The sequence below is a fragment of the Microcaecilia unicolor genome, chromosome 2 (assembly GCF_901765095.1).
Source record: "Microcaecilia unicolor chromosome 2, aMicUni1.1, whole genome shotgun sequence".
Lineage (NCBI taxonomy): Eukaryota > Metazoa > Chordata > Amphibia > Gymnophiona > Siphonopidae > Microcaecilia > Microcaecilia unicolor.
In genome coordinates, this window is record NC_044032.1 from 463,944,494 (window position 1) to 463,972,114 (window position 27,621).

Sequence of the window (27,621 nt, forward strand, 5' to 3'; positions counted from 1 at the left end):
ACATGAGTTAAAAAGCAAAAAATGAAAACCAGACTTAAAGGCACAGCACTCCTTCCCAGTAACAGCTTTGCTCGCTAAACTAACTTGCTTACTATGGGGTTTATATCTCTCAGAAAGGTCAGAGTTATACTCATTCAAATAACTCAATAAAAGTTTTGCAAAACAACCATTAAAACACCATATTAACCACTTACATGCTATTTATCTACCAAACGGAGCAACATGTATTGCATACAGACTTTATTAAGTCTATTTCTAATTTAAAAACAATAGATTTTATGATGATTTTTTGGCGACTTCCAAAATTAAAACGAAGCATGCCATTTGAGAGCAGAGGGCGTGCCCTCCTAGAATCATTAAAATTAACTTAAAATGCAGCTTAAAACACTGGAAGATGCAAAAAAACTTTAATTTTCATGTATTCCAGCTGCCATTTTTATGCATTCCAATGTTGCAATTATGACATCATTGGTACCAGAATGCATTGGGAAGCTGAGTGTAAAAATTGCTGGATTCATAATATCATCCTTCAAAACAGTAATACACCATTAAAAATCAACAAAGGAGCTTAAAAAAGACACACAATAACAGAATAAAAGAAAAACATCTGAAATTTAAAAGCACAGTAAAGAAGAATTTAAAAGGATACAAAAAAAGCAGAATAAAAGGTTAAATTGCTGACCAGAGCATGTCAAAGTACACCCAGTGGGTCCTCATTACAGATGTAATCCAATTCTTGATTTAACTTAATAGGAATTGCAGTCTTAAATTGGAAGATTTTTTTTTTGTTACATTTGTACCCCGCGCTTTCCCACTCATGGCAGGCTCAATGCGGCTTACAAGGGGCAATGGAGGGTTAAGTGACTTGCCCAGAGTCACAAGGAGCTGCCTGTGCTGGGAATTGAACTCAGTTCCTCAGTTCCCCATGACCAAAGTCCACCACCCTAACCACTAGGCCACTCCTCCACTCCAATAGTACCTGGGACCCTGTTTACTAAGGTGCGCTAGCATTTTGGTGTGCGCTAACGTTAGAGACACTCATATATTCCTGTGGGTGTCTCTAGTGTTGGTGCACGCTAAAAACATTAGTACGCCTGCATTGCGGCTTAGTAAACAGGGCCCTTTGTCTATTTCTCTTCATCTCCATGATATCCGTTGCTTGTTTAGTGTCATTGACAGTTATAAACAAGGAACTTATCTGTATGGCAGCTGCCAGTATAAAGATGTCCTTTGAATTTTCTGGTCCTTTCTATATATCCCACAAAATTGAAAAAAAATTCTGATTGGCACAGTCCTTTTGAAATAGTGAGCCCTTCATTTTTAGCTTTGCTCTCTATGTAGTGGCAATAAGCCATATTACAGCTGTTCATAAATTCACCTTGCTAATAAATAATCAGTGAGCATTACTTCTGTCCTTCAGTTCTTGTGGTAGATAATGTAGTTGATTTTTTCTTACAGGGGTGGTGAGCAATGTAGTATTTACTAATCTGACTACAGAACAGAGACACCCATTCCTGGTACAACTTCAGAGTCTTATTCGATATGTAAACCCTTCTGCTGCATTCATTTTAGCAGAGAAAGGGATTGTGACAAGGTAATACTTTTAAGTTTCATTTTTACAGAGTAAAATGTTAAGTCCTTTTAACGTTTTTCCTGATACTGAATTCTGTCGTGCTCAGGTCTAGCACTCTTTTTCCATGTGGCATTACAAATTCAAATCAAGTTATTTGTGTATGACAATTACATAGAAACAGTGTGCTCCTGGCAATCTAAGGAGGAACCAGAGGTCTTCTCTGAAGAGGAGTTCCTGGGTCTGCTCTCAGATCCCCATCCCTACCTGTCAAGAAACATGTCTCTCCCCAACAGAGGAGTGCTCATTTATCAATGTTCTCAGTGAGATGGTGCATGCCATCCCATTTAAATTAGAGATGGAGGAGATGCTCAGAGCAGAAACACTAAATATTCTCCAGTTACTTAACCCACACAAGGAGGTTGTGATAGTGCCCGTTCACAGGATCCTAAAGGAGATTCAGGTTAGAATGTGGGAGGCCTCCTTCTCTGTTTCTCCTGTAAACAAGGTAGTCGATTCTATGTACAGAGTCCAGAAAGTTCGTGGATTTGTAAAACAGCTTTTTCACCATTCCGGTTGAATCTTTCAAAAAAGCTGAAAGTTCCAAGACTCGCTGCTTGATCTCTCTCAGATATTGGTGTCTTCTTGGAGAAAGGGTTTTCAGAATATTATGCTAACAACCCATATCTTACTTACTTCTTCATGGGCATATACATGCATGGCATTGGGCATAATGTAGTAGAGTTTGGACACTGTCCCAAGGGAGAAAGCCAAAGAACTCCATGGGCTAGTAACCAAAGGGAAGGAATGCAGAAAATACATGGTCCTTGTGACCTATGGCATTTTATGAAGTGCTACCTGTGCATGGCCCAAGAGATAGGCAGAGCTTCGGAGTTTCAATACGTGAATGAGGCAATGGTGCAGGGATGAGGGTTTTTAGATTTGTAAGGAACTGGGCAACATTCTGAGGAAGGGGGAACCTTTTCCGGAAGGATGGGCTCCACCTTAACCTGGGTTGAACCAGGCTGCTGGCATCAGCATTTATAAAGGAGATAGAGCAGCTTTTAAACTAGAACCTAGGGGAAGGCTGACAATCATTCAAAAACGCATGGTTCAGAACAAGGTATCTTTCAAAGATATCACCAAAACAGGGAAAATAGGGTATCCCAATCGTGAGGTTGCAAAAGAGACCATAGTAGATCAGGAGGGGCATAATTGAACGTGAACGCCCATCTCCATGGGCGTCTATGTCCGCGAACGGGTACGTGAAGGGGCGGGACAGTCTGTATTTTCAAAAAAATGGGCGCCCATCTTTTTTTTCGATAATACGGTTTGTGCCCGGCAAATGTATCGGATTTGTGCGGATTTGAGCTGGGCGGTTTCGTTTTTCAACGATAATGGAAACCGTTACTCCCTCAGTGGTCATTAACCCCCTCCCACAGCACAAAAAATGTGATTAAAAACATTACTTACCAGCTTCTATGCCAGCCTCAGGTGTTATACTCAGGTCCCTGGAGTAGTCTAGTGATGGGTACAGTGCACTGCAGACAGGTGGACCCAGGTCCATACCTCCCTGTACATGTTACACTTGTGGTGGAAACTGTGAGACCTCCCAAACTCACCAAAAACCCACTGTACCCACATATAGGTGCCCCCTTCACCATAAGGACTACTGTAGGTTCTGTACAGTTGGGGGTAGTGGGTTTTGGGGGGCTCAGCAGACAAGGGAGCAGCAGTGAGATATGTACCTGGGAACATTTATTTGAAGTCCACTGCCAAAATATCCAGGGCTATAAATTGAACATTTTGGTCTAGACCTGTTTTATTAATGAACTAGTAAAAAAAGGCCCGTTTCTGGAGCCAATGAAACGGGCGCTAGCAAGGCTTTCCTGTGGCCCCCACCCGTCATCGATGTTGGTGAATTGCTCCGCCTCCGCCCTCAACGTCATAACGTTTGACGCGAGGGCGGGGCCCAGAGACTGTGTTTTTCGAGGCTTCAGAGCTTCGAACATACGAACCTTGGCTTCAGTGACGTCAGAAGCCAATAGAACGTTGAGGGTGAGTTTTATATATATAGATAAGCCACAAAAAAGTGCCCTAAATTACTATATGACCACTGGAGGGAATAAGGGATGACCTCCCGTTACTCCCTCAGTGGTCATTAACCCCCTCCCACAGCACAAAAAATGTGATTAAAAACATTACTTACCAGCTTCTATGGCAGCCTCAGGTGTTATACTCAGGTCCATTAGAGCAGCATGCAGGTCTCTGGAGTAGTCTAGTGATGGGTACAGTGCTAAGAATGCTGGCTCCTCCTACACTCTAATAGCTTAATTTTGTGCGTTTTTCACTTGGACATTTTTTTTAATGGACCAAAAAAATAAGCGCACAGAGCACAAAAACATTTAGCAGATAGCCATTTTCAAAAAGAAAAGATAATCGTTTTTCTGTTTTGAAAATGGCTATATTCTGCACTTGAATTTTGGATGTTTTTAGCAAAACGTCCAAAGTTAGACTTAGGCATCATATCAAAAATATCCCTCCATGTGTTCTTCCCATGCCTTTCCGAATTTCATCACCAATTTTATCTCTGCCACCTCCCTCGGGAGGGCATTCCAGGCATTGACCACCCTCTCCGTGACAAAGAATTTTCTGACATTACACTTAAATCTACCACCCTGCGACCTCAATTTATGTCCTCTAGTGTTACCATTTCCCACCATTTCCCTTTCTCTGGAAAAGATTTGTTTCTATATTAATACCTTTCAAATATTTAAATGTATGCATCATATCTCCCCTGTCCCTTCTTTCTTCTAGGCTATACATATTCAGGTCTTTCAGTCTTTTCTCATACATCTTTTGGTACAAGCTTTATATCTTTTTTGTCACCTTCCTCTGGACCACTTCAAGTCTTTTTACATCCTCAAGATACAGCTTCCAAAACTGAACACAATATTCCAGGTAGGGCCTCACCAATGACTTGTACAGGAGCCTCAACACCTCCTTTCATCTGCTGGTTACACCTGTCTCTCTATACAGCCTAGCATCCTTCAGGCTTTGGCCAACATCTTGTGACACTGTTTCGTGACCTCCGACACTATCACCCCAAGTCCCTCTCCTTGTCTGTGCATATCTACTACTACTATTAACATTTCTAAAGTGCTACCAGGGTTACGCAGCGCTGTACAATCTAACAAAGAAGGACCGTCCCTGCTCAAAGGAGCTTACAATCTAAAGGACAAAAAAGTGCAGTCAATCAAATTGGGGGCAGTCTAGATTTCCTGGATAGACGTACAATGGTTAGGGGCCGAAAGCGACATTGGCTTTGAGCAAGGATTTGAAGATGGGCAGGGAGGGGGCTTGGCATATGGGCTCAAGGAGTTTATTCCAAGCATAGGGTGAGGCGAGGCAGAAAGGGCGGAGCCTGGAGTTGGCAGTGGTGGAGAAGGGTACTGAGAAGAGGGATTTGTCCTGTGAGCGGAGGTTATGGGTAGGAGCGTAAGGGGAGATGAGGGTAGAGAGGTAATGAGGGACTGCAGATTGAGTGCATTTGTAGGTTAGTAGGAGAAGCTTGAACTGTATGCGGTACCTGATCAGAAGCCAGTGAAGTGACTTGAGGAGAGGGGTGATATGAGCATATCGGTCTAGGCGGAAGATAAGACGGGCAGCAGAGTTCTGAACGGATTGAAGGGGGGATAGATGGTTAAGTGGGAGGCCAGTGAGGAGTAGGTTGCAGTAGTCAAGGCGAGAGGTGATGAGAGAGTGGATGAGAATTCGAGTGGTGTGCTCAGAGAGGAAGGGGCGGATTTTACTGATGTTATAGAGAAAGAAGTGACAGGTCTTGGCTGTCTGCTGGATATGGGCAGAGAAGGAGAGGGAGGAGTCAAAGATGACTCCGAGGTTGCGGGCAGATGAGACGGGGAGGATGAGGGTGTTGTCGACTGAAATAGAGAGTGGAGGGAGAGGAGAAGTGGGTTTGGGTGGAAAGACAATGAGCTCGGTCTTGGCCATGTTCAGTTTCAGGTGGCGGTTGGACATCCAGGCAGCAATGTCGGATAAGCAGGCTGATACTTTGGCCTGGGTTTCCGCAGTGATTTCTGGTGTGGAGAGGTAAAGCTGGGTGTCGTCAGCATAAAGATGGTATTGGAAACCATGAGATGAGATCAGTGAGCCCAGGAAAGAGGTGTAGATTGAAAAAAGAAGGGGTCCAAGGACAGATCCCTGAGGAACTCCAACAGAGAGCGGGATGGGGGTGGAGGAAGATCCATGAAAATGTACTCTGAAGGTACAGTGGGAGAGATAAGAGGAGAACCAGGCAGAGCCCTGGAACCCAAATGAGAATAGTGCAGCAAGAAGTAAATTATGGTTGACAGTGTCAAAAGCAGCAGATAGGTCGCGGAGGATAAGCATGGAGTAGTGACCTTTGGATTTGGCAAGGAACAGGTCATTACAGACTTTAGAGAGTGCCGTTTCTGTCGAGTGTGGAGGGCGAAAACCGGATTGAAGCGGATCAAGGATGGCATGAGAGGAGAGAAAATCAAGGCAGCAGCTGTGAACGGCGCGTTCAAGTATCTTGGAGAAGAAGGGTAGGAGGGAGATGGGGCGGTAGTTGGAAGGACAGGTAGGGTCTAGTGATGTTTTTTTGAGAAGTGGTGTGACTACAGCATGCTTGAAGGTGTCAGGGACAGTTGCAGTGGAGAGAGAGAGGTTGAAGATATGACAGATGGGGGGGGTGACAGTAGGAGAGATGGTGTTTAGTAAGTTGGTGGGGATGGGATCAGAGGAACAGGTGGTGCATTTCGAGGAGGAAAGAAGGTGGGCGGTTTCCTCCTCGGTGATATCAGGAAAAGAGGAGAAGGAGGCCTGGGTTGGTTGGTTGGTTGAGGGAGTGGGTTAAAGGGTGAAGAGGAGGAGGTGGTTTAGTAGTGAATTCAAGGTTGATCTTCTGCACCTTGTCACAGAAGTAGTCAGCTAGTGATTGAGGAGAGTAGTGGGAAGGGGGAGCAGAGGGCACTTTGAGGAGGGAGTTAAGGGTGGCGAAGAGCTGAGAGAATTAGTCAATTGGGTGTAAAAGTCCTGTTTGGCAAGGAATAGGGAGGACTGGAAGGAGGATAGCATGAATTTGTAATGAATGAAGTCAGTAAGGGTGCGAGATTTCCTCCAGAGGCGTTCGGCAGTTCGGGCGCAGGAGCGAAGGTATCGGATGCAAGGGGTCAGCCAGGGCTTGGGATTAGTATACCTTGTGGGACTGGAGATGGATGGTGCAAGTGTGTCCAGAGCAGTGGAGAGAGTGGCATTGTAAGCAGAGACAGCCTTGTCGACAGACTCGGAGGACATGATGGAAGGGAGGAGATTAGAGATACAAGAGGATAAGGTGGGAGGGTCGACAGCCTGGAGATTCCTGAAAGTAATGGTTAGTGTTGGGCGGGACTGAGGGGGAGGGTGATGAAGTGTGAAGGTGATCAGGTGATGATCTGAGAGAGGAAGAGCAGAAGCGCAGAAATTGGAGGGTGAGCAGGTAGAGGAGAGGACGAGGTTAAGACAATGGCCAGTTTGGTGAGTAGGGGTGGTGGAGCTCAACTGGAGGTTGAAGGAGGATGTCAGAGTGAGGAACTGAGAAGCGTAAGAGTCTCCAAGAATGAGGGACGGAGATGAGGGTTCAAGAAAAACAGAGAGCTAGGCATCGAAGTCGGTAAGGAAGAAAGGGAGGGACTTATCAGGGGGCGGTAAATGACTGCAACTCTGAGTGGCAGCGGGTAGAATAGACGGATGGAGTGAACTTCAAAGGATGAGAAGCAGTGAGACTGTGGTAGGAGGAGGGGTTGAAAACTACAGGAGAGCGAAAGTAGAAACCAGACTCCTCCTCCGTGGCCAACTGGGCGGGGAGTGTGGGAGAAAAGATAACCTCCATGGCACAGGGCCGTGACTGAGGCAGAGTCGTCGGGGGTGAGCCAGGTTTCAGTTAGGGCGAGCAGTTGGAGGAAACGGGAGATGAAGAGATCATGGGTGAAGGAAAGTTTGTTGCAGACCGAGCGGGCATTCCACAGGGCACAAGAGAAGGGGAGGGAAAAGGGGGGAGGAGGGGAATAGAGATGAGATTGGAGGCATCCCGGAATCGTTTGCATGGATAGGACGAGGACAGGTGTGGGGCAGGGCTGCCGAGAGCTGGGGATGGGCCCAGGACAAGACCGCCCCGGCCCCTCCCCCCACCTGAGGTCGCATCACACCCCGCCCCCCCCCCACCCGAAGTCGCCGGGCCCCTCCCTCCACCCGCTGCCGGGCCCTCCAAACTAACCTGAAGCGCCTTCACGTTCGCAGCAAGCAGCATCAGCAAGGCAGACCTCTCCTTCCTTCCGTGCCCCGCCCTCGCGGACATTACATCAGGCGAGGGCGGGACAAGGAAGGAAGGAGTGGCCTGCCCTGCTGCTGCTGCTTGCTGCGATGCGAACGTGAAGGCGCTTCAGGTTAGTTCCTGGAGCTACGGAGGGCGGGCCGGACTGCAGCGGTGCCGGGCCCCCCCCGGCCCCCCCCCCCCCCCGGAGGCCCGGGGACTTTTGTCCCCCCTGTCCCCCCCTCTCAGCGGCCCTGGTGTCGGGGACCTGGATTGGGATTGATGTCTCCCGTGGATAGCAGAAGGAGCAAGAGAGTGCGGAGGAGGGTGGGGGAGGTAGGGCGACGAAGGCGACGAAGACGGGATGCGCTTATGAGGAATGGGGTAGGTTAATGGCAGGAAGGAAGTGATGAAGGTTGAGAGCTAGGAAGGAGGAGGGGGATAGGAGAGATGGTGAGGGACTGGGGTGGGTAGGGTATTGTAGTAGTGAGCAGGATGGGAGAGGACATGGATGGGCAGTGAGTTCCTGTGGTACACAGCGGTAGGGGAGGGGGAAAAGATTAGGAAGGGACAGGGCAAGGAAAAGAATGTGTATAGGGGCCATGAGTAGTGACTGAGGTGTTAAGCAACAGATAAAGTAACTGGGAGAAAAATAGATGTAGGCGCGCGACACCTAGAGCAGAGGCCCTGAGTGGATCGGAGCAGACCTGGGGGTCACCCCGGAGAAGGCTGAAAGGATATGCAGATGAGTTGCAAGTCCTCTACAGCACCTGAAAGGCAGCCGGTGGTAGAGCTGGGCACCTCTCAGCTGAGGAAAAGGCTTACTAGGGGTTAGGCCGAAGCCAGCATTCCTCCCCCTGAGGGTTGTCTGATCCTAGCCAAAAAGCACCTGGAAACACAGGGCACTTGGAGCGAGGGCCTTGGGAAGATCGGGGTGGACCTGGGAGTCACCCCGGATACAGCTGTGACGAAATGCAGAAGGGGCTGCAAGTCCTCCACAGCACCTGGTGGGAGCGCTGGGCACCTAGAGCGGAGGCCCTGAGTGGATCGGAGCAGACCTGGGAGTCACCCCGGAGAAGGCTGAAAGGATATGCAGATGAGCTGCAAGTCCTCTCACCTGCTAGGACATACGGTTCCCTTGGATTTCTACTCCCTCGAATGCATCACTCTGCACTTCTTTGCGTTAAATTTTAATTGCCAAGCAGACCATTTTTCTAACTTTTGCAGATCCTTTTTCATGTTTTTCACTCCCTCTGGGGTGTCCATTCTTTTACAAATCTTGGTATCATCTGCTGTTGCCCACAAATATATTGAACCCTTTGGCAATGTTGCCCACAAATATATTGAACAGAATCGGCCCCAGCACCAATCCTCGAGACACTCCACTACTCACCTTTCCTTCCTCCAATTGAATTCCATTCATTAGCACCCTCTGGCATCTCTCAGTCAAACAGTTTCTAATCCAGCTCACCACTTTGGGTCCTAATTTCAGCCTGTTAAGTTTATTCAAGAACCTCCTATGAGGAACCGTGTCAAAGGCTTTGCTGAAATTCAAGTAGAGTACATATAGTGTATGTCCTCGATTGAATTCTCTGGTCGCCAAGTCAAGGAATTCAATCAGATTTGTTTGCCTCTGATCATGTTATCCTTAGGATTGTATGAAATTCACTATAATTTCCTTAAGCAATACTTCCATTAATTTTCCCATAACCGAAGTGAGGCTTACCGACCTCTAGTTTCCTGCTTCTTCTCTGTTACCACTTTTCTGAAGAGGAACCACATTCGCTCTTCTCTAATCCCACAGAACCTCTCTGTTCCCCAAGGATTTATTTAAAAAAAAAAATCATTGAGGGTCTGTCCGAACTTCTCTAAGCTCCCTCAGTATACTAGGATGAATCTGGTCCAGTCTCATGGCTTTGTCAACCTTCAATTTTTCAAGTTGTTTATAAGCACTTCTGTGAACAGTGCAATATCTATTGCATTCTCTCATGTACCTTTGCCAACTGATCATGGTCTTTTTCCAGGATTGTCTTCAGTGAAAACAGAACAGAAGTATTTGTTTAGCCTGTTTGCTTAGTGGAATCAACTTTTGCAGAACCGGTGAATGATCATCAGGTTGCTCAGACTTTCAAGTAAAGACTGTAAATAATTGTCACAAATTGAATGCAGTAAAAAAACAGGTTCAGGCTTTCTAAAGTAAACTAGGCCTCTAAAATCATAGCATCTCTCAGTCCTGATACTTCACTGAAGAAATGTGACAGCCTGCTTAACCTTGGCAGAGTTACAAAGTTGGCAAGGGTTGTATATAGCTGGACATAGTCATACTGAGAAACTATAAAAATAATTGGGCCAGGTGAAGAAAAGTTCAATTTAAGGGTAAGCGAAGTTTGGAGATAGGAGAGCTGAAACTTGGTCATAATTGGATAAGAGATAAGAAAACGGAGACTTGGTCATGATTGGATAAGAGATAAGCAAACTTGCTAAGGTTGAAACTCGGCCTTAATTGGATGAAAGATAAGAAAAGTTAGAACTTGGGCATAATTGGATATATGTGCCAATTATGATGAAAGTGCAGGTGAGAAAGTGAAATGCTCATAGGGATCTATGGGACCAAAAATGTATAAAAGGTCTGCTACCTAAGCAGTGTTTTCGGAGAAGAAGAGTGAAGCCAGCAACCTTTGAAGGCACATGTCATCAGTCGTGAAGTGTTGTTCTACCATGTGAATGTCTGAACTGCTTGTGCTATCTTTGGGTAAGATGCTTTTGCTAATAAACTATCTTATTATATCTTTTGAATACTGGGTTTCCTCCTAATTACTGAATTTGCTACTGCCTAGGCTGTAAATCTGACAGAGCAGATACAAGGTTAGAGTAATTAAGTATCTAGAGGGGATATGCAGTTTTTTCCAGGATAGTATAGAAAGCCCATGCCGCTGCTGCCCAAACAGAAGAGGCAGACATAATAATTTATACATTTTTGGTAGCAAAGGATGGTTTTATTCCCTCTGGGATTCGGATCTGCCTCCCTAAATTTAATTAAATAATATATACAAGACACTGTCCAACATGTAGTGCCTAAAATCTGCAGAAATTCCTTTTCAAGTGTAGATATGTAGTACAACCCTGAACATGGGAAAATCAGCTTGTGTGGTTGATGCATCCTGCTTGATGACAGAAAAAGCAAAGTTGCTTACTTGTAACAGAGGCTTAGACTGAGGAACATCAAGTGATACAATTACTCAGAAACCATTGTGGTATTTTTTTTTTTTTTTAGTTCTGAGAGCTACTCTCTCTTGGCTCCTATGGAAGACTTCACCACTTGTGTGGCTAATTTATCCTGTCTATTGAGAGCACCTATTAAATTTAAGCACGTTTAACACCAGAAGGGTACTTTTCCTGTACATTCGAAATTGTTGGGGGTTTTGGGGGGGGGGGAGGGGGGTTAAACCATATTTTTTTCACAAAATTCCTTGAGTAGATATGTGCCAAATGTCCAGAATAGTGAGTTTTGGCATTTATCTCCTTTTGCAGAGGAACTGCAGAAGGATGTGTTGCAATAAGAGCCTGATCATCTGATATTTGGCTTGTGACACGTGAACCCACATTCTCTTGATTTCACTTCTTAACCGTTGTCTGGAAGCTGTGGCTCAGTAGCTTAGAACCAATTGCCTAAAGCCTATCCTGAGAAATCCCATGTGTTTTGGATCTTAGGAGGTCTATCGACTCCTACATTATTGCCAGTTTTTATGCAGTATTACTGTTCCTCTTTCTGATTCTATCTCTATTCTTAGAGTGCAAATAGATTCTCAACTTCAGTTTGGTTAATAAGTTGTTTCAGTCTCTTAAGTCTTTTTTTTCTGTTAGACATGATTGTGCAGTCAGATCTTATATTGATTCAGCTTCTCTTCATTCATTCATTTATCCATACTCTGCTTTTTAAGCAATATTGATTTTTGAAACTTTATAATGGCCTCAAAATGTCTTCTTTGAAAAATAAATTGCAACTCATTCAGATGCGTTCAGTGCTTGGAATTTTGAACGTGTTTCTTCTCTGCTTGTCCAGAAGCTTCTCATCTCCTACAGAGTATAGTTCAAAATCTTGGTTACTGTTCACAACATTCTGCATTCAGCGACATCTGAATAATCTGTTTGATATACCTATTCCTTATAAACCCGTGAGACTCGTCCATTCACATCAAAGCAGTGTTTTGTACCAGTTCCTTCACCATCCATTGCTCATCTCAGTTGGATATGCCACTTAGCTTTTTTATTTTTATTTATTTTTTTGCCCCTTTCCCTATGGAATTCTGTTCTTCCTTTCTTTGCTGCAAAAGTTTAAGAAAGGTCTGAAAGCTTATTTCTATAATCCGGTCTTTGGGGAGGTAGATAGCTATTAATGTGAGACACACTGGGGTGGTACTGCAGTAACTAAGGGCCCAGTTTACTAAGCTGCACTTTAGACTCGCTAGCATTTTTAGTGTGCGTTAATGTTAGAGAAACCCATAGGAATATATTGGTGTCTCTAACATTAGTGTGCACTAAAAATGCTAGCCCTAAGTCTTTTTATCCTAACTTTTCTTCTGTTGCTTGTCTTTTCTATTTTAATTTGAATTGATTGTCAACCGCTGTGATGCTCCATGCGTAGAGAATACATAAAGTATTTTGTTAAAGTAAAGTAAATAGCAGATGAAATTTAATGTGGACAATGCATAGGAAAAAATTATCTTAAATGTCCTCTCTCAAGAATAAAGATCATGTAGTTGTGGGCCATATGTTGAATTTTTCAGACCACTGTGATATAGCTGCCCAAGAAGAAAATAGACAAGATGAATAAAACTGAGACTATCATGCCTCGGTATAAGTCCATGTTGCAAACGCACCTTGAGTATTGTGTGCAGTACTGATCACCCCACCTCAAAATGGTTTAGAGAAGGGCAACCAAAACAGAGAAAAGCTCATTAAAAAAAATATTAGTCTGGTAGTCTTTGGAAAGCCATTGCTTATCCCATAGAACATAAGAATTGCCATACTTAGACGGACCAAAGGTCCATCAAGCTCAGTATCCTGTTGCCAACAGTGGCCAATCAAGGTCCCAGATACCTAGCAAGATCCCAAAATGAGCTGTAAGAAATTGATCTACTTTTGGGATCTGCTAAGTAGTTGTGACCTGCATTGGCAACTGTCAGAGAGAGGATGGTAGTCTTAAAAAATCTTTGTTTGACTCAGCACAGCTTATTTTATATTCTGAATTCTCTCCATTAAACCCTGGTAAAGTATTTGAGAAATGTTCATGAACAAAGTGGCAACTTTTTACATATTCCTAAACTTGGATCAACACTATTAATGATTCTGATAAATGCTTAATAAAATGTTATGCATCTTTCTCTTACAGGAATGGTGATATTGAGCTCATTCTGTCTGACAGTAGCTTTTCAAATCCTCAGATGCTAAGAACACGCTATTTAATGTATCCTGGGTGGTAAGTGTCATTCCTGGGTATGTTTATAATACATGAAATACAGTTTGTGTTGAAAATGTGCCTAGAGAACATAACTTCTTTGGCATAGATTGCATCATGCCTTTTTACTAGTTTTGTTTAAATATTGTTAAAAAGTATATTGTATATGAAGATATTTGATAAATATATATTCTGTTCCTGACCAAATGTGCCGTATGTAGTGCATCTGTAACTTTTTTTTTCTCAGGGCAGAGATTTCATTTTCTATTACCATGTCATCTTTGATTTCAAAATCTATCATGACATTACATGAGAGTAAATGTTTCTTAAACCCAGGGTTATTGATTTTTCTTTCATTAGAGCATGCTAGAAGAATGGAAAGGGGTGGAATAAATGTAAGAGACTTGAAAAAAATGGTCAAGGATTTAGAAAAATGTTCATTGTGAAAAAGTATAAAATCAGACACAGAAATCCGATCCATTAACTACTTCTCAGTTAGGATCACAAGAACTGGCAACTACTAAAAGGAAAGAGAACCTAGGAGTAGTCATCTCAGATACATTTTATTGTAATGATATAAAACTTTATTTTATATGATTTAATATATATGTTCTTTTCTATCCTGCTTAGGATATGTAAGTGTGCTATATGTGAATTAAAAATGATAACCTAAAGGTTTCCATTTGGTGACAGGGTAAGTGTCAAGGACATTGAGAAATCCTTAGCTTCCCCTTCTAGATTTATTTATTTATTACATTTGTATCCCATATTTTCCCGCATAGCAGTAGGCTCAATGTGGCTTACAGGTTCCAGAGAGGAGAGTACCAACTCCGGGAATACCGTATTTTTCGGACTATAAGACGCACTTTTTTCCCCCAAAATTTGGGAGGAAAATGGGGGGTGCGTCTTATAGTCCGAAGGTAGATTTGGCTGGCTGGCTGGCTGGCCGCTCGCCCTCCGAGTTCGGGATCGCCCTCCCCCCGGCCCTGTCACCACTTCTCCCTACTCACGTCACGCGATCTTTTCTGGTGGTCTAGTGACGTCGGGGCAGGAAAGAGCCCCCTCTTTCCTGCCCAGCGCGCTGCTCTCCATCCTCCTGTATGAAGCCTGACGGTCTTGGCAAGATTCAAAATGGCCGCCGAGAATTGAAGTCTCGGCGGCCATTTTGAATCTCGCCGAGACCGTCAGGCTGCATACAGGAGGATGGAGAGCAGCGCACTGGGCAGGAAAGAGGGGGCTCTTTCCTGCCCCGACGTCACTAGACCACCAGGGAAGATCGCGTGACATGAGTAGGGAGAAGTGGTGACAGGGCCGGGGGGAGTGCGATCCCGAACTCGGAGGGAGGGATTCGGACAAGACGCACCGGAGCACCTAGGTTTTAGAGGAGGGAAAAAGGAAAAAAAAATTTTCCTATTTCCCTCCTCTAAAACCTAGGTGCGTCTTATGGTCCGGCGCGTCTTATAGTCCGAAAAATACGGTATATACAGAATGGAAAATAGAGTAACAGTAGGTGCAAGGAAGCTGATAAGGTTCCGGAAAAGAGAATACAACTCTGGGACGAATATATAGTAGCATATAGAGAGAAGTAATCCCAATGAGGCTGATAAATCTCCGGGGACGGGACTACAGCTTCTAGTGAGCAATACAGAGTAGGATAAGGGTAGAAGTACACTTAATTATAACTGGAGTTGTAAAAGTCATACAATTTGAAGTAATAGGATTATGTGAAAGGGGTATTGTTCATTTCTTAGATCGAAAGATGTGATACATTGTTCATGAATTAGTTCGGGTCTGGTGGGTAGGCTTTCCGGAAGAGGTGAGTCTTGAGGTGTTTTCGAAATTTTAGATGGGTGTTCACAGTTCTGATATTTCTAGGTAAAGTGTTCCAGAGCTGGGTGCAAATGTAGGAAAAGCTGGATGCATATGTTGATTTGTATTTTAGTCCTTTACAGTTTGAGTAATGCAGGTTTAGAAATGTTCTTGATGACTCGATGATGTTTCTAGTTAGTAAGTTGATAAGTTTGGTCATGTAGGTTGGGGCCAGACCATGGATTATTTTGTGGACCAGAGTGCAAATTTTGAAGGCTGTTCGTTCCTTGATTGGTAGCCAGTGCAGTATTTCGCGTAGGGGTTTAGCACTTTTGAATCTTGTCTTTCCGAAAGTGAGTCTAGCTGCCGTGTTCTGCGTGGTACGGAGTTTCCTTAAGATCTGTTGTTTGCATCCTGCATATACGGCGTTACAGTAATCAACATGTGATAGTGCCATTGTTTGAATTATGTTACGAAAAGTTTCCCTTGGGAAGAATTGTTTGATCCGTTTGAGTTTCCACATTGCATGGAACATTTTCTTCGTGGTGGCAGAGGCTTGGCTCTCTAGGGTTAGGTTAAATGCCGATGCTCAGGCATCCATTAAGCTTAAACTAGTCTTTATTGCAACAGTGATTTCTGTTGGATTAGAGTTGAATGGTATGTAAGCGGTGACATCATCCGATTAAGATTATGCTGAGATGAGGAGCCCATGTAGATGGGTTTCAAACTCAGTTAATAAGTAGTAGCACATATTTTTGGAAGGCTATTTTAAAATTAGGTTAGATTTTAATATTGGCTTAATGGAGTCTAATATTTCTTTTATTTTGTTTTTAAGCTGTTGTATTCTGTTATTGATATAACCTTTCGTTTGACACTGGTAATTGCTGTATCTGTGAGTACACCGCTATAATTATATTGTACAATAAAAATGAATTAGATTGATTATACTGTAAATTATTAGACTTTTCAAATAATTTCAACTTTGATGCATTTTATTATTATTATTATTATTACTATTATTATTTGTTGCATTTGTATCCCACATTTTCCCACCTATTTGCAGGCTCAATGTGGCTTACAAATCTCCGTTATGGCATTCGCCATTCCAGAGTGAGAAGAATACAAATTGGTGTTACATTGAGAACATAGAAAAAAGAAAAAAATACTTAATAGTATTAAACTGTTATGCAACCAAATCTTGGAAGAAATCAGTTTAGAATATAAGGTAACAGAATTGCAATTGTTTATATAATAATTATTTAATTTTTAAGACATTTTATTGTTTGATGTATGTTTATTGTATTTGTACCGATGACACAACATGGTCATGTTGGGTTTTTAATAAAGAATACATTTTTCAAGGACCCTGCTAATCTGTGGTAGCACTGCTGTTTGGCTTCTAGAATTCCAAATTATCAGGCCTCTGTGGATTTATCCATTTTCCTGTTCTACACAAAAACTGCTTGAGTACCTTCTACACCTGTCAGATCTTCATAAAGGGTTCTCCTCAGTGAGATTGGAGCTCATCACAACTCTTAATACCATATTCTCCTCTCTGAGCACTTAAATCTTAGACATATTTTCTTTGATCCTATTAGAAGCACTATTTTTAGTGTCACTGGACCAGCTTTGTAGTATACTCTTCCATCATTTTTGAGATTAGAACACTCATTTGAGAAATTTAAGTCTGGACTTTAAACTCACCTGTTTGAAGATGCTTTTGCTTAATCCAAACTGATAGTCCTAATCCTGGTCTAGGAGCATAACTGTGTATGGAGGGCAGGAGGGTCGGTTTCTGAGGCTCACAGCTGCTTTTTTTTCTTTTGTCTTCCCTTTGCAGATTGTAATTTTCATATTTCTCTACTTTGTTTTTTCTTTCTACTCTGTTAGAAATTTTGTAAGCCACTCGGAAGGTCTAAATGATAGGCGGGTTAGCAAATGATGACTAAACGTATCATCATTGTGTACAGACTAAACCCATCTCTGCTCAGCCTTTAGATGTTCGCTTCATGAAAGGCTTGCTTCTATAGAAACCTCCCATCAAGCCCCCCCCCACCCCACCGAGTCATGAGATCTCAATGTTGTCCTTACCCAGCTGACAAAAGCACTCTTTGAGCCACTTGACATCTGCTACCTGAAGTACCTAACATGGAAGATCTTATTTTTGGTTGTGGTCACGTCAGCAAACAGGATCAGGGAGCTACAGGCCTTAATAAGTGGATCCACCTTACACTAATATTTTCCACAGCAGAGTGGTTTTGTGTTTCAAGTTCCTTCCTAAGTTATTGTCAGAGTTCCATCTTAGCAAGTGAATTGTTCGGCCAACGTTTTTCCCAAAGCCACATGTAATAATGATAAAAGCGCACTACACACCTTGGACTGCAAGAGAGCCTTAGCCTTCTATTTGGAGTGGACTAAAGCCCATAGAAAGTCCACCCAGCTTTTTGTTTCTTTTGACCCCAACAGGATGGGAGTGCATCAGTAAACACACTACTTCAAATTAGCTAGCAGACTGCATTGCCTTTACTTTATACCCAGGTTGGGCTGACTCTAAAGGGTTATTTCATAGCTCACAGTGTCAGTAGCCAACTTGAGGTCAGCCTCCATAGAGGAGATCTAAAGAGCTGCAACATGGACTTCAGTCCACACATTCACTTCTCACTATTGCTTTGAGCAAGACTCAGATGTGACAGCTGTTTTGGCCAGACAGTCCTTCAGATTTTATTTGGGGTCTAGGATCCAACTCCACCCCACTAAGCCCATTTGTTTCTGTTCCAGGCTGTGTATTATACATATATATATATATATATATATATAATTTATTTAAAAAAAAGTTTATCACTGTTACTCATTGCATTGGCATATTGAGCCTTGCTCTTTGCAGACCCTGGTTGTATCCCCTTTTTCTTTTAAGACACCCTGGTAGTTAGGGATTCTCATCTGTGTGGGTATTTCATCCTGTTTGTCCTTGGAGAAAACAAAGTTACCTGTAGCAGGTATTCTCTGAAGACAGCAGGATGAATATCCACACTGCCTCACCCCTTCCCCTTGTAGTTGAATTCTGTCAGCTATTGTGTTAGACTGAGCTGGTCCCATATGACAGCAGTGGGTGAAAAGGCACACATATGCTTGGTAGGCTGCTTCCCAAAGCTTCTGAAAGAACGCTGGGTAGCTCATAGTGTAGCGGGCTCCCTCAGATTTCATCACCTGTCAGTGTGAATATTCATCCTGCTTTCCTCAGAGAACATCTGCTACAGGTGAGTAACTTTGCTTAATCTGTAGGAAAGTATTTCCTTAATATATGTTTATAATGGTTTAATTAAATTTAATTTGGCATTTATAACCCACTTTACCAAGAAGTTCTAAGTGGTTTACATTTAACAAACAGTATGTTATCAAAAGATTAGCTAACATTAATTAGTAATAACTTACAGTGGAACTGTTTAGTATACAGTAAACAATATTACATTACATCTTATTAACTAGCTAGACGTTGTTGAGCATAATTGTTTATGTAAGATCATTTTTAATATGGAACTTGATATTCTTTGGAACTCATAGTCTAAAATGTAGACCCTTCACCATTTTTATTGGGACAAGTTTAGGTTCCGTGTGAGTGTTCTGTTTCATCTTCTGTGTCTTGCGTAGATGTGGGGCTGGTTTTCCTGAGTTTGAGCCAAAGTGTTTTTGCTAATACATAGATAAGTTGAAATTTTCCATAAATTGTCCATTATATGTGATACTGCTTAAAAAAGTGAACTGGTTTCTAAGTATTGAACAAATATTTATAGTCAAGACAGCAGACCAGGAAGGCTAAAAATGCAAGTCTTTGATTCAACTTAAAACCATGAATAGGATCTGACATTGCCTTTTTTTTTTTGTTAAAAACCTGTGTCAGGGTATATAAAACTAAAAAGCATAGTGAATAAAATTATTGAAAGTACAACAGCATTTAAGTTATAATCAAATACCACAAAATACGAGCCAACAGATTTCAGAGTAAGATAGTGCAGTCTCGATTACCCGAATTAAACAGGACCAACCCCTTCTCAGATAAGCAAAAAGTTGGATAATATGGAAAAAAATGCACAAATAAAGCCGTAGCGTGCCTGATTTTTAAAAAATTGTTCTAAAACAAAATATTTAATAGAAATAAATGTGATGACATCACCGGAGGGGGGGGGGAGTCTGTTGGATATGCCAGATGGTCGGTTTAGCGAAGATTAGATAATCAACACTGTACTTACAAATTAGTAAGTTAGTCTCTCTCAAACCACAATAAAAATGACTGTTCTACTGGTGTAAATAAAGTGTAAAACCATTTTCTGTGCAAGTGCTTATGCCTACCACAGGATCAACAAATATGAAAACCAAGTGGAAAAAACTGTAATCAGAGAACCCAATCCACACTAGTATTTTGATAAAACTAAGTTTACCTGTGCCATCAGCAATGTTAGTAAACTGAAAGCACAATTCATAAACTTAAGTTTTCATTTTCTCACTCTCAAGTGAAGTCATATGTTGATCCGAATTAAACAAAATAATACAATGCTTACTGAATCGCTGTAGATCCACTTTCTAAAACTAGGGGAACTAGCAGCACTGAGAATTAAAATCACTACAGCTGCATCTAGATAATGACAACATATTATTAAAAGGCGTATCACCCTGCAGTTTTTTGTCTTTTGTTAACTGTGATTTTAGAAAAAAATTACCTTTATTTATTATGGCATTTCTACCTCACATTATATATATAAGGCTGGCAGACGTGTTTTGTGTAGTTTGTAGTTTTCTTAGGTGGAGAGGTGTGGTAGCCGTGTTAGTCCACTCTTAAAGGTTATCAATAGAAATAAAACATGGAAAAGAAAATAAGATGATGATACCTTTTTTATTGGACATAAATGTATTAAGTTATGTCCAATAAAAAAGATATCATCTTATTTTCTTTTCCATGTTTTATTTTGCTTGATTTCTATTGATAGTTTTCTTAGGAGATTCTGCTTAATACCTGCCTAAATTGAATTGCAGCAGTCAAGTTTGAATTTAAATGCTCTATGTTCTACATTCAGTAATTGCATTCATTATATTTCTTAGTTGTATAGCACAGGTTTTTACCAAAATATGGCCATGTCAGGCTTTATGCATGGTTTTTATTGGAATGAAAGACTTGTACTTCTTGCCAGTCTGGTCCACTGTTCATAAGATAGTAGTAAAATAACACATTGTAACGGTTGCCCACGTTGATATCTAAGCCCCCATAATGGCTTTGTAAATGGTATATGTTGATTGCTGAAGTTTTAGAGGGCAGCTGTACTAAGTTTTTCTGATGTTTTTGGCAAATTACTTATGAAACAAAATCATTTTATTTCCAAAAAATTTTAGGTATGATGGAAAGTTTAAAGCTGGACTCATTTTCCCATGGATGGATCAGATCCTTGTCTGGTTTAGCCGTCCTTTAGAAAAAGCACAGTTTATGACCAAATGTAAAGGTAAAATGAAAATTTTATGACTGCTGATTTTTAAATTTAGGGGAGGGCCATATGTAAGTTGTAGGATGAAAGATTAGATATTTTTCAAATGTAAATATGATAGCATGCCTGTTTTGTATGATTACATTTTAGTCATCACCAGCCTGATAGTCATTTGCTTGACCAGTGAGTATCCCTTTATTAGACAGTGGACTAAAACCTGACTGTTTAGCTTGCTTTTATTTTGCTCTTGGTGAACAGAGTAAATTAGTCTGTCTGAATGCTCTCTGCTGTGTATATTTTTTAGCAGGTATGATCAGTCACAGAAATAAGCAAGTGTGGTACTTCCCATGCAGCCACTTTTTCAAGAGTCGCTACGGTCTATTTTGCTCCCAGCTTATCATATAAATGTGGTTTTGGCTTTGTCAAATGTATTTTTGACGTTTTTTACCTCAGTCCTAAAAGACAAAGCAATGATTTCTTGTTTTTCCTCCTTTAATAAGTGAGTTTGACTTGACTTAAACTGCTTTTTTTAACATGCCATGAGGGCTTTAAGAAATGTGCCGTGCCTGTGGCTGGAAGATGGTCTCCATGGGTACTGGAATGTCCCTGGAGGCAAGGCAGTTAAACATTGGCAAGATAAGAGATTTTCAGGCTTCACAATCACTTATCTCAGCCATCTGAGAAACATTAAAGGTGAGAGAGGCTGCTCAGTTCATCTTACAAGCCTAGGTATCTTCAGAGGGAAAAAATAGAAAATGGTTTGCGTTTAGCTGCATCAATTTACACCAGCCATAGACCTGCTGTAAGTGGGTGTACCTAAGATTAGAATCCACTAGAATGTACTGGGTGGTATGGATGAAAATCAAAATTCAAAATAATAAACAAATCCACAGGATGTGAAATAACGTACAGGGAAAAAGCCTCAAAGAGCTTGGGGACTTGTATAGTAAGTCTCAACAAGCTGAACGGACAAAAAGTCCTCTCTTCATCATCGGCAAAAAACCCTGCGGCTATAAAAATGTATGTATATATATATATATATATATATATATATATATATATATATATATATATATATATATATGCGGTAGCCAATTTTTTTCACATTTTTTTCAATGATAGATACATTTTCAATATATTGAATGCTACAATGGGAACACAGAAAAACTTTTACTAATCACTGGTTCACTTATCTTTGTTAAGCGTGTTCAATTCACGGTTGCTCCCGCTGTGCGGTCCCTCAAAAGCTGCCCTGAGCCGACGGTGGCCAGCGTTTCGCTGCTTCTTCAGGGTCTCAGGCTGCAAATGGAATGCTCACACAGCTCCCTTCTGCAACGTGTCTAAGATTAGACATGCCAATGCACCTTTGCACTGGAATTCTAAAATGGTTTAAAATTGCCACCTTAGTTGCCCCCCGACCCCAACTATGTTCTCCTGTTTTCTGAAAACGTTTTTGATTTTAACTTCACCTCTCCAAGTACTGTGGGCTAGGATTAGCAATGGTGAGTAATTCCTTCCTTTTATCAGTTTAGTTCTTTTTTTTGGGGGGGGGGGGGGATTATTTGTCCATTGTTATTCATTTGTTACTATTATGAGAACAATTGTAAAAAAAAAAATTGCTATTTGTTCTCCCTTAACCCTAATGCAAAAACATTGCATATCCTGGTATATTGCCATATAAATCTTCTCCAATATATATATTTTACAAAGTTAGTTTGACCATTTTCTATTGTGTCAGCCATTTGATGTTGGATTTCCTTAGCAACACTGGATAACTTAGCTAATATTCAAATATAAATGAAAGCTGTAAACGTTAACACTGAATTCCCAGTAGGGCAATCCTTTTTTTGGGAAAATAAGAGGGAATTAGGATGAATAACTGATGGTTCCCTTTTTTTGTCTTTTCAACAGCAATTAAGTCCTCACTCAAGCCCAGTCCCTTTTTGAGGAACGTATACCACATTGTGGGCAAAGTCAGGTTTTCAGGTAATTGAATTCCTTTTCTGTTCATCCTGCTATATTTTTTCTTACTTCATTATGAAGTCATTTACCAACAGCATATGTCAACACCATTATTTGTATTATGTATCATAGGGCCAATTGTTAGATAACATGTGACAGCTTCATTAGAATGCATAAGATTTTGCATTCTTTTCACAAGTTACCCTCTAATACACATAAAGATGGGAAATATTTATAAAACTAGTAGATAAATGTGCTTATTTTCAACTGTTTATTAACTAAATTAATTCATTTTTGCTTATTTGGTTAAATGTACCTGGTACCAAAGAATGTTTTAAATGTTACATAAGACACATACAAATAGGATGCATCCACCTTAGATCATTTGTATGTTTTTGTTTCTCCAGATAATGAGAAAATGACTGAAGTCTGCCACAACACTTTAGGAAATTCTCTAAGCCTGATCCCTGTGCAAGAGGGACCTACTCCTCCTTCTGATCCAAAGATTGATACACGAGACAACAGCAGTCAACAGCAATGTTTCCTTGTATTCACTGGCTGTTCTCTTAAAGAAGAAGAGATTAAAAACTGGCTCAGACAATGTGCAAAGCAGGTTAGGGGTACAAAATTGCACCTCTTTTTTTGGAAGGGGGGCATTTTTCTTTTCTAATCTGGTTCTGTTCTCTATTTATGTTTTTGTTTATTATCACTTTACCACTTTTATTGCCAGGCAGATCAAAGCAGTGTATATTCTGTTCCCTCCTCCATAACTATTCAGTGGGCTTCAGTAGCCAGCAAGATTGATCAGGCACATAAGTAGGTGATGTCATCTAACAGTACCGGTGAATATCTCTCCCAGAGTTCATAAAGAAGTCGGAAGTTCAGAGCATGCACAGCAGTCCCCTCAATTAATTCCATAGTCCAAGAATGAATGTAATTCCTGGGGAAGTGGGAGAGATTGTGTGCCTGATCAATTCTGCTGTCTGTGTAAAATATTTTCCCATCAACAGTCAAGATTGAGTCAGGTACACAAGTGGGTGACTCCCAGCTCAGAGCTGCTTAAATCATCTGTAGTTTGTCTATTGTCCAATTGCAGTGTGGTCTCAAAGAAGAATGTGATAGTTGCTAATGTTACAAGATAGGTTGGCATGCACAGCTTGACTGAATTCATGGTGTCTGAGTGTGGACTGGTCCAAGGAGTAGTGTGAACTGAAGGCAAGAAGGGAGACCCAAGAAGCTGCTTTGCAAATGCTATTTAGCAAAGCTTATTTCATGAGAACTACAATAGATGCAGTGACTCTTATTTGCTACAGTCTGACTTTACTGACTAAAGGAGTATCAGTTTGCTTGTAACACAATTGGGTACAGGATGCTAGCGAACTTGTCTGCATTTATCTGGCAGCTACTGCTGCTACCAGAGTACCAATTCTGTTGAGGTCAAAAGAGACAAACAGCTGCCTTGATTTTCTGATTGATGCAGCTCTTTTGAGATAAACAATGCAAGTCCAGAGTGTCAGTTGACTTCTCATATGCAGGCCAATGCTCAAAACCCGATGCTGGCTCTAGAGGTGATTAGTGCCAGACTAGTGCCGGCGTTAGTGTGCTCAGCACCTTTAGAGGACGCTAGCACAGGGAATAGCGTGCACACCAGAGATGGCCGCAAGTACCATTAAAATGTAGTCAGATATATGCAAATGAGGTCATCATGCTTGGGAAAACAGTGTACAATAAACCACTCTTCTGAGAAGAGAGAATCTACTCTTAATAAAACCAACATGGTGCTATGAAAATCATTATGTCTGGCCTCTTTTTAAATTTGTGCAGGGTTTTTGCTGTGAGAGGGATGGGAGGATAAACATAGAGGAGTGGCATAGTTCAGTTTATAGTAAGGACTTTCCTTGCAAACCAGTTCAGGGATGGGAACACTGAACCACTATGGGATAACTTTTCATTCTCATCATTGGCAAAGAGGTTTATTTGCTGATTCCCCTAGGCCCAGTCTAGAGACCACTCCTAGGACTGTAGAAGGTTTCAGAATCTGTAAGTTATATGGTTCTTATACCTTAAAAAAAAATAAATGATTGTCTATTTGTTATCTTGCAGAAGATGTAGAATTGCAGTCAAAAGTCCAGATTATGGGTATAAAGTAGCCGCTCAACTTGTGAGTAGGTTCTATGAGTGTTGGAAGCATCCATTGTGAGGATGGAGGAATATTCTGTTGGTGAAAATGGGACATCTCTTTTTTTCTGGTATCTTCTTTTATGATATGCAGGACCTTTTTTCTTCATTATTTTTCTTATTTCTTTTTTGTGTTTTCAACCTTTTAAGGTTTGTTTGCTTATTTATTTATTTATTTTGCAGCTTCCTCAGCTCTTCTAAGTCTGAGCACTAGTAGGGACGTCCCCTATTTTTTCTAAAATTGAATCGTTTGATTTTGCTTTGGCTGTGGTTTTAAGTGTACTCGGTGCAGAAAAACCATATCTGTAACTGATGCAGTTGGTGTTTGCCTTGCCTAGGCCTGACCGTACAACCTCTAACTGTCACCTCTAATGTTCAGAAAAGGAGACAAAAGAGTAGAAAGACTCAGTGCAAGAGATGTTTTGGCGCTATTCTGTTAATATCGGCATCGGGCCCAATGGCTGGTGCTGCAACAGACACTCCGGGTGCACCAACATGAAGGTGGTCTCCCCATGCCTCAATATCAGGCACCAGTAGGGCCACATCAGACTGACCTACATTGGATGCACACCGAGGACTTATCAGGGTTCGACATTGCCCTCATCGGCACTGAGTGATCCTGATGTGCATCGATCAAAGGTGAAGAAGCACTGACATGAGTCCTCCTCGAAGCACGTGCCAGTAGCTCCAGGTCAAAGGCACTGCTGGCACCTGAGCAGTTTTGGTGTCAAGAGGACCACTCTCTCTCTGTGGAGTCAGTGCCAAATTGGAAGGCTGGCCCAGCATCTTCACAGGCTGTCACCGATCTGACACTGGCCCCACCTTTACCAATGCCTGCCCCAGGGAATGGCTCCAGGCCATGCTGCAGGAGGAGTTGGAGCGGATCTTGGCTTGGTGTGATGCCGAGGCTTTGAGGGCGTTGATGCCAGCCATGGCTCCACCCCAAGGCCACACACTCTGTTGCCCATGCGCCAACAGCAGTTCCTTGATGAGGATGGCATCAACCTCAGAAGAGGTAATGCTACTCTCCAGCTCATTAGGAAAGGAAGCTTCTGTAGTATCCAGGACAGGACCTGTCGCTCGGCACTCTCGTTCAAAATCTAGTCACAGACCCATCCTACTCAGGAAGAGTATTTCGCTGGGAGCAATTCAGACCATTCCTGAGTGTCTGATATTGAATCGGAGGAGGGCTTCCTTGGTTTGCCATCTGACCCCTCGGGAAAGGAGAAAGTCCCCACCAAAAGAACTCTCCTTCATCTATTTATTTTAGGGAAATGGCAAAAGCCATGCCACTTGAAGTTGAGAATGAGCTCAGGGCTGAAATATTGCACATCCTCAACTATGAAGATGATTCTAAGGAGGCTGCGACAATGCTCATGCATGGCATCCTGTGGAAGGCACAGATGAAGAATTGGGGGATACCTCTCTCTGTGCAGTCAATTATTCAGAAGGCAGGCTCTATTTATAGAGTCCAGAAGGCTCTCAGATTCAAGAAGCAAACTACTACCTCCACCACTCTTATGGTAGTCAAATCTGCTCTTAAATGAGCTAAGAGTTCTACAACCCACACCTTGGTGCCCCAGGAACAAGATGCTAGGATCTTAGAGTTTTGGGAGAAAGGTTTACCAAGCCTCTATGCTTGTTTCCTGCTTACAGTCCTACCAGCTGTACATGAGCATCTACTTGCAGAATTTGAGCCCATACGCCGGGCCTCCTCCCTACCCATCTTCAAATCATTGCTCAAAGCCCACCTCTTCAATGTCGCCTTTGGCACCTAATCACTACATCTCTTCTCAGGAAATCTCATCTACCCCAACTTGACATTTCGTCCTTTAGATTGTAAGCTCTTCTGAGCAGGGACCGTCCTTATTCATTAATTTGTACAGCGCTGCGTAACCCTAGTAGCGCTCTAGAAATGTTAAGTAGTAGTAGTAGTAGTGTCAGAATTTGCAGACTTCTTTTAGATAAGGCTGTAGAACTCCATATGTTAGTAGCCAAGCAAAAGGAGATGCTGAAAGCTCTGGACCCAAGCAACTTATGATTCTTTTGATGTGGCGTCCCAGATTTCAGCATTAGGTATTGGCATGCGCAGACTCTCCTGGCTGCATGTTTCAGACCTAGAACCAGCCATTCAGGAAAAACTTGCAGGCATCCCATGCCAAGGTGACATTCTTTTTGCGGACAAGGTGGAAAAGGTCACTGACCTTATCAAGAAGGAAACTAACACCATGAAGTCTTTCTTGGCCCACTCTTTCTGTGGCCTCCACCTCTCAGAGGTTCTTGGGTGGTGGCCAAAGGAGATCGACCCTCCTCTGGGCCACCCTTCCCAGCAGACCCAGGGGCCCCGCGCCAGGCCTAAGTAGCAGAGGCCCCAGAAGACCCAACTAACTCCCCAGTCAATGTAAGAGACAAACTTTTGACTGGCTGTACAAGAGTATAACTGCAATAAAAGTGACGATCCCAAATGGCCTACTGGTAGATGTAATTTTTTCATGCAAGATGGCTCCTTATAACCTCTAACTGGTGGTTTCTCTAAATAGTCTTTGTGGGTGGGGGGGGGTTACATTCTAAATTGGTGTCAGTTTCCTCCAAATTGCCCACCAAGAGCGTCAAATTTCAGCTCTCAGCAGTGGGTCGTTCTTGCAGGCCCATGCGGTTGAGCCCATACCACCAAGTACTTCATAGAACCCAAAAAATTGGGGATTTTGTCACTTCCTAATCCTAAGGGCCCTGAACAAATGTCTGGTCAGAGAAAAGTTCAGGATGGTTTCCCTGGGTGCTCTGATTCCCATGATTCAGGGTATGCCTCAGTTACAGGGAAGTATCTCATATTTCAAACAGG

The 27,621-nt window shown here is 42.1% G+C and overlaps 1 protein-coding gene across 1 annotated transcript in view; it reads left to right on the forward strand.

Annotated features, from left to right (window-relative positions):
* C2H20orf194 (chromosome 2 C20orf194 homolog) overlaps positions 1-27,621 on the forward strand; it is a 441,211-nt gene that overhangs the window by 388,722 nt on the left and 24,868 nt on the right. Inside the window, exons 30-34 of the mRNA XM_030190991.1 lie at positions 1,459-1,594; positions 13,294-13,380; positions 20,551-20,657; positions 22,551-22,625; positions 23,009-23,214. Of these exons, the coding sequence (XP_030046851.1) occupies positions 1,459-1,594; positions 13,294-13,380; positions 20,551-20,657; positions 22,551-22,625; positions 23,009-23,214 (611 nt within the window). The remainder of the gene's footprint in view (positions 1-1,458; positions 1,595-13,293; positions 13,381-20,550; positions 20,658-22,550; positions 22,626-23,008; positions 23,215-27,621) is intronic.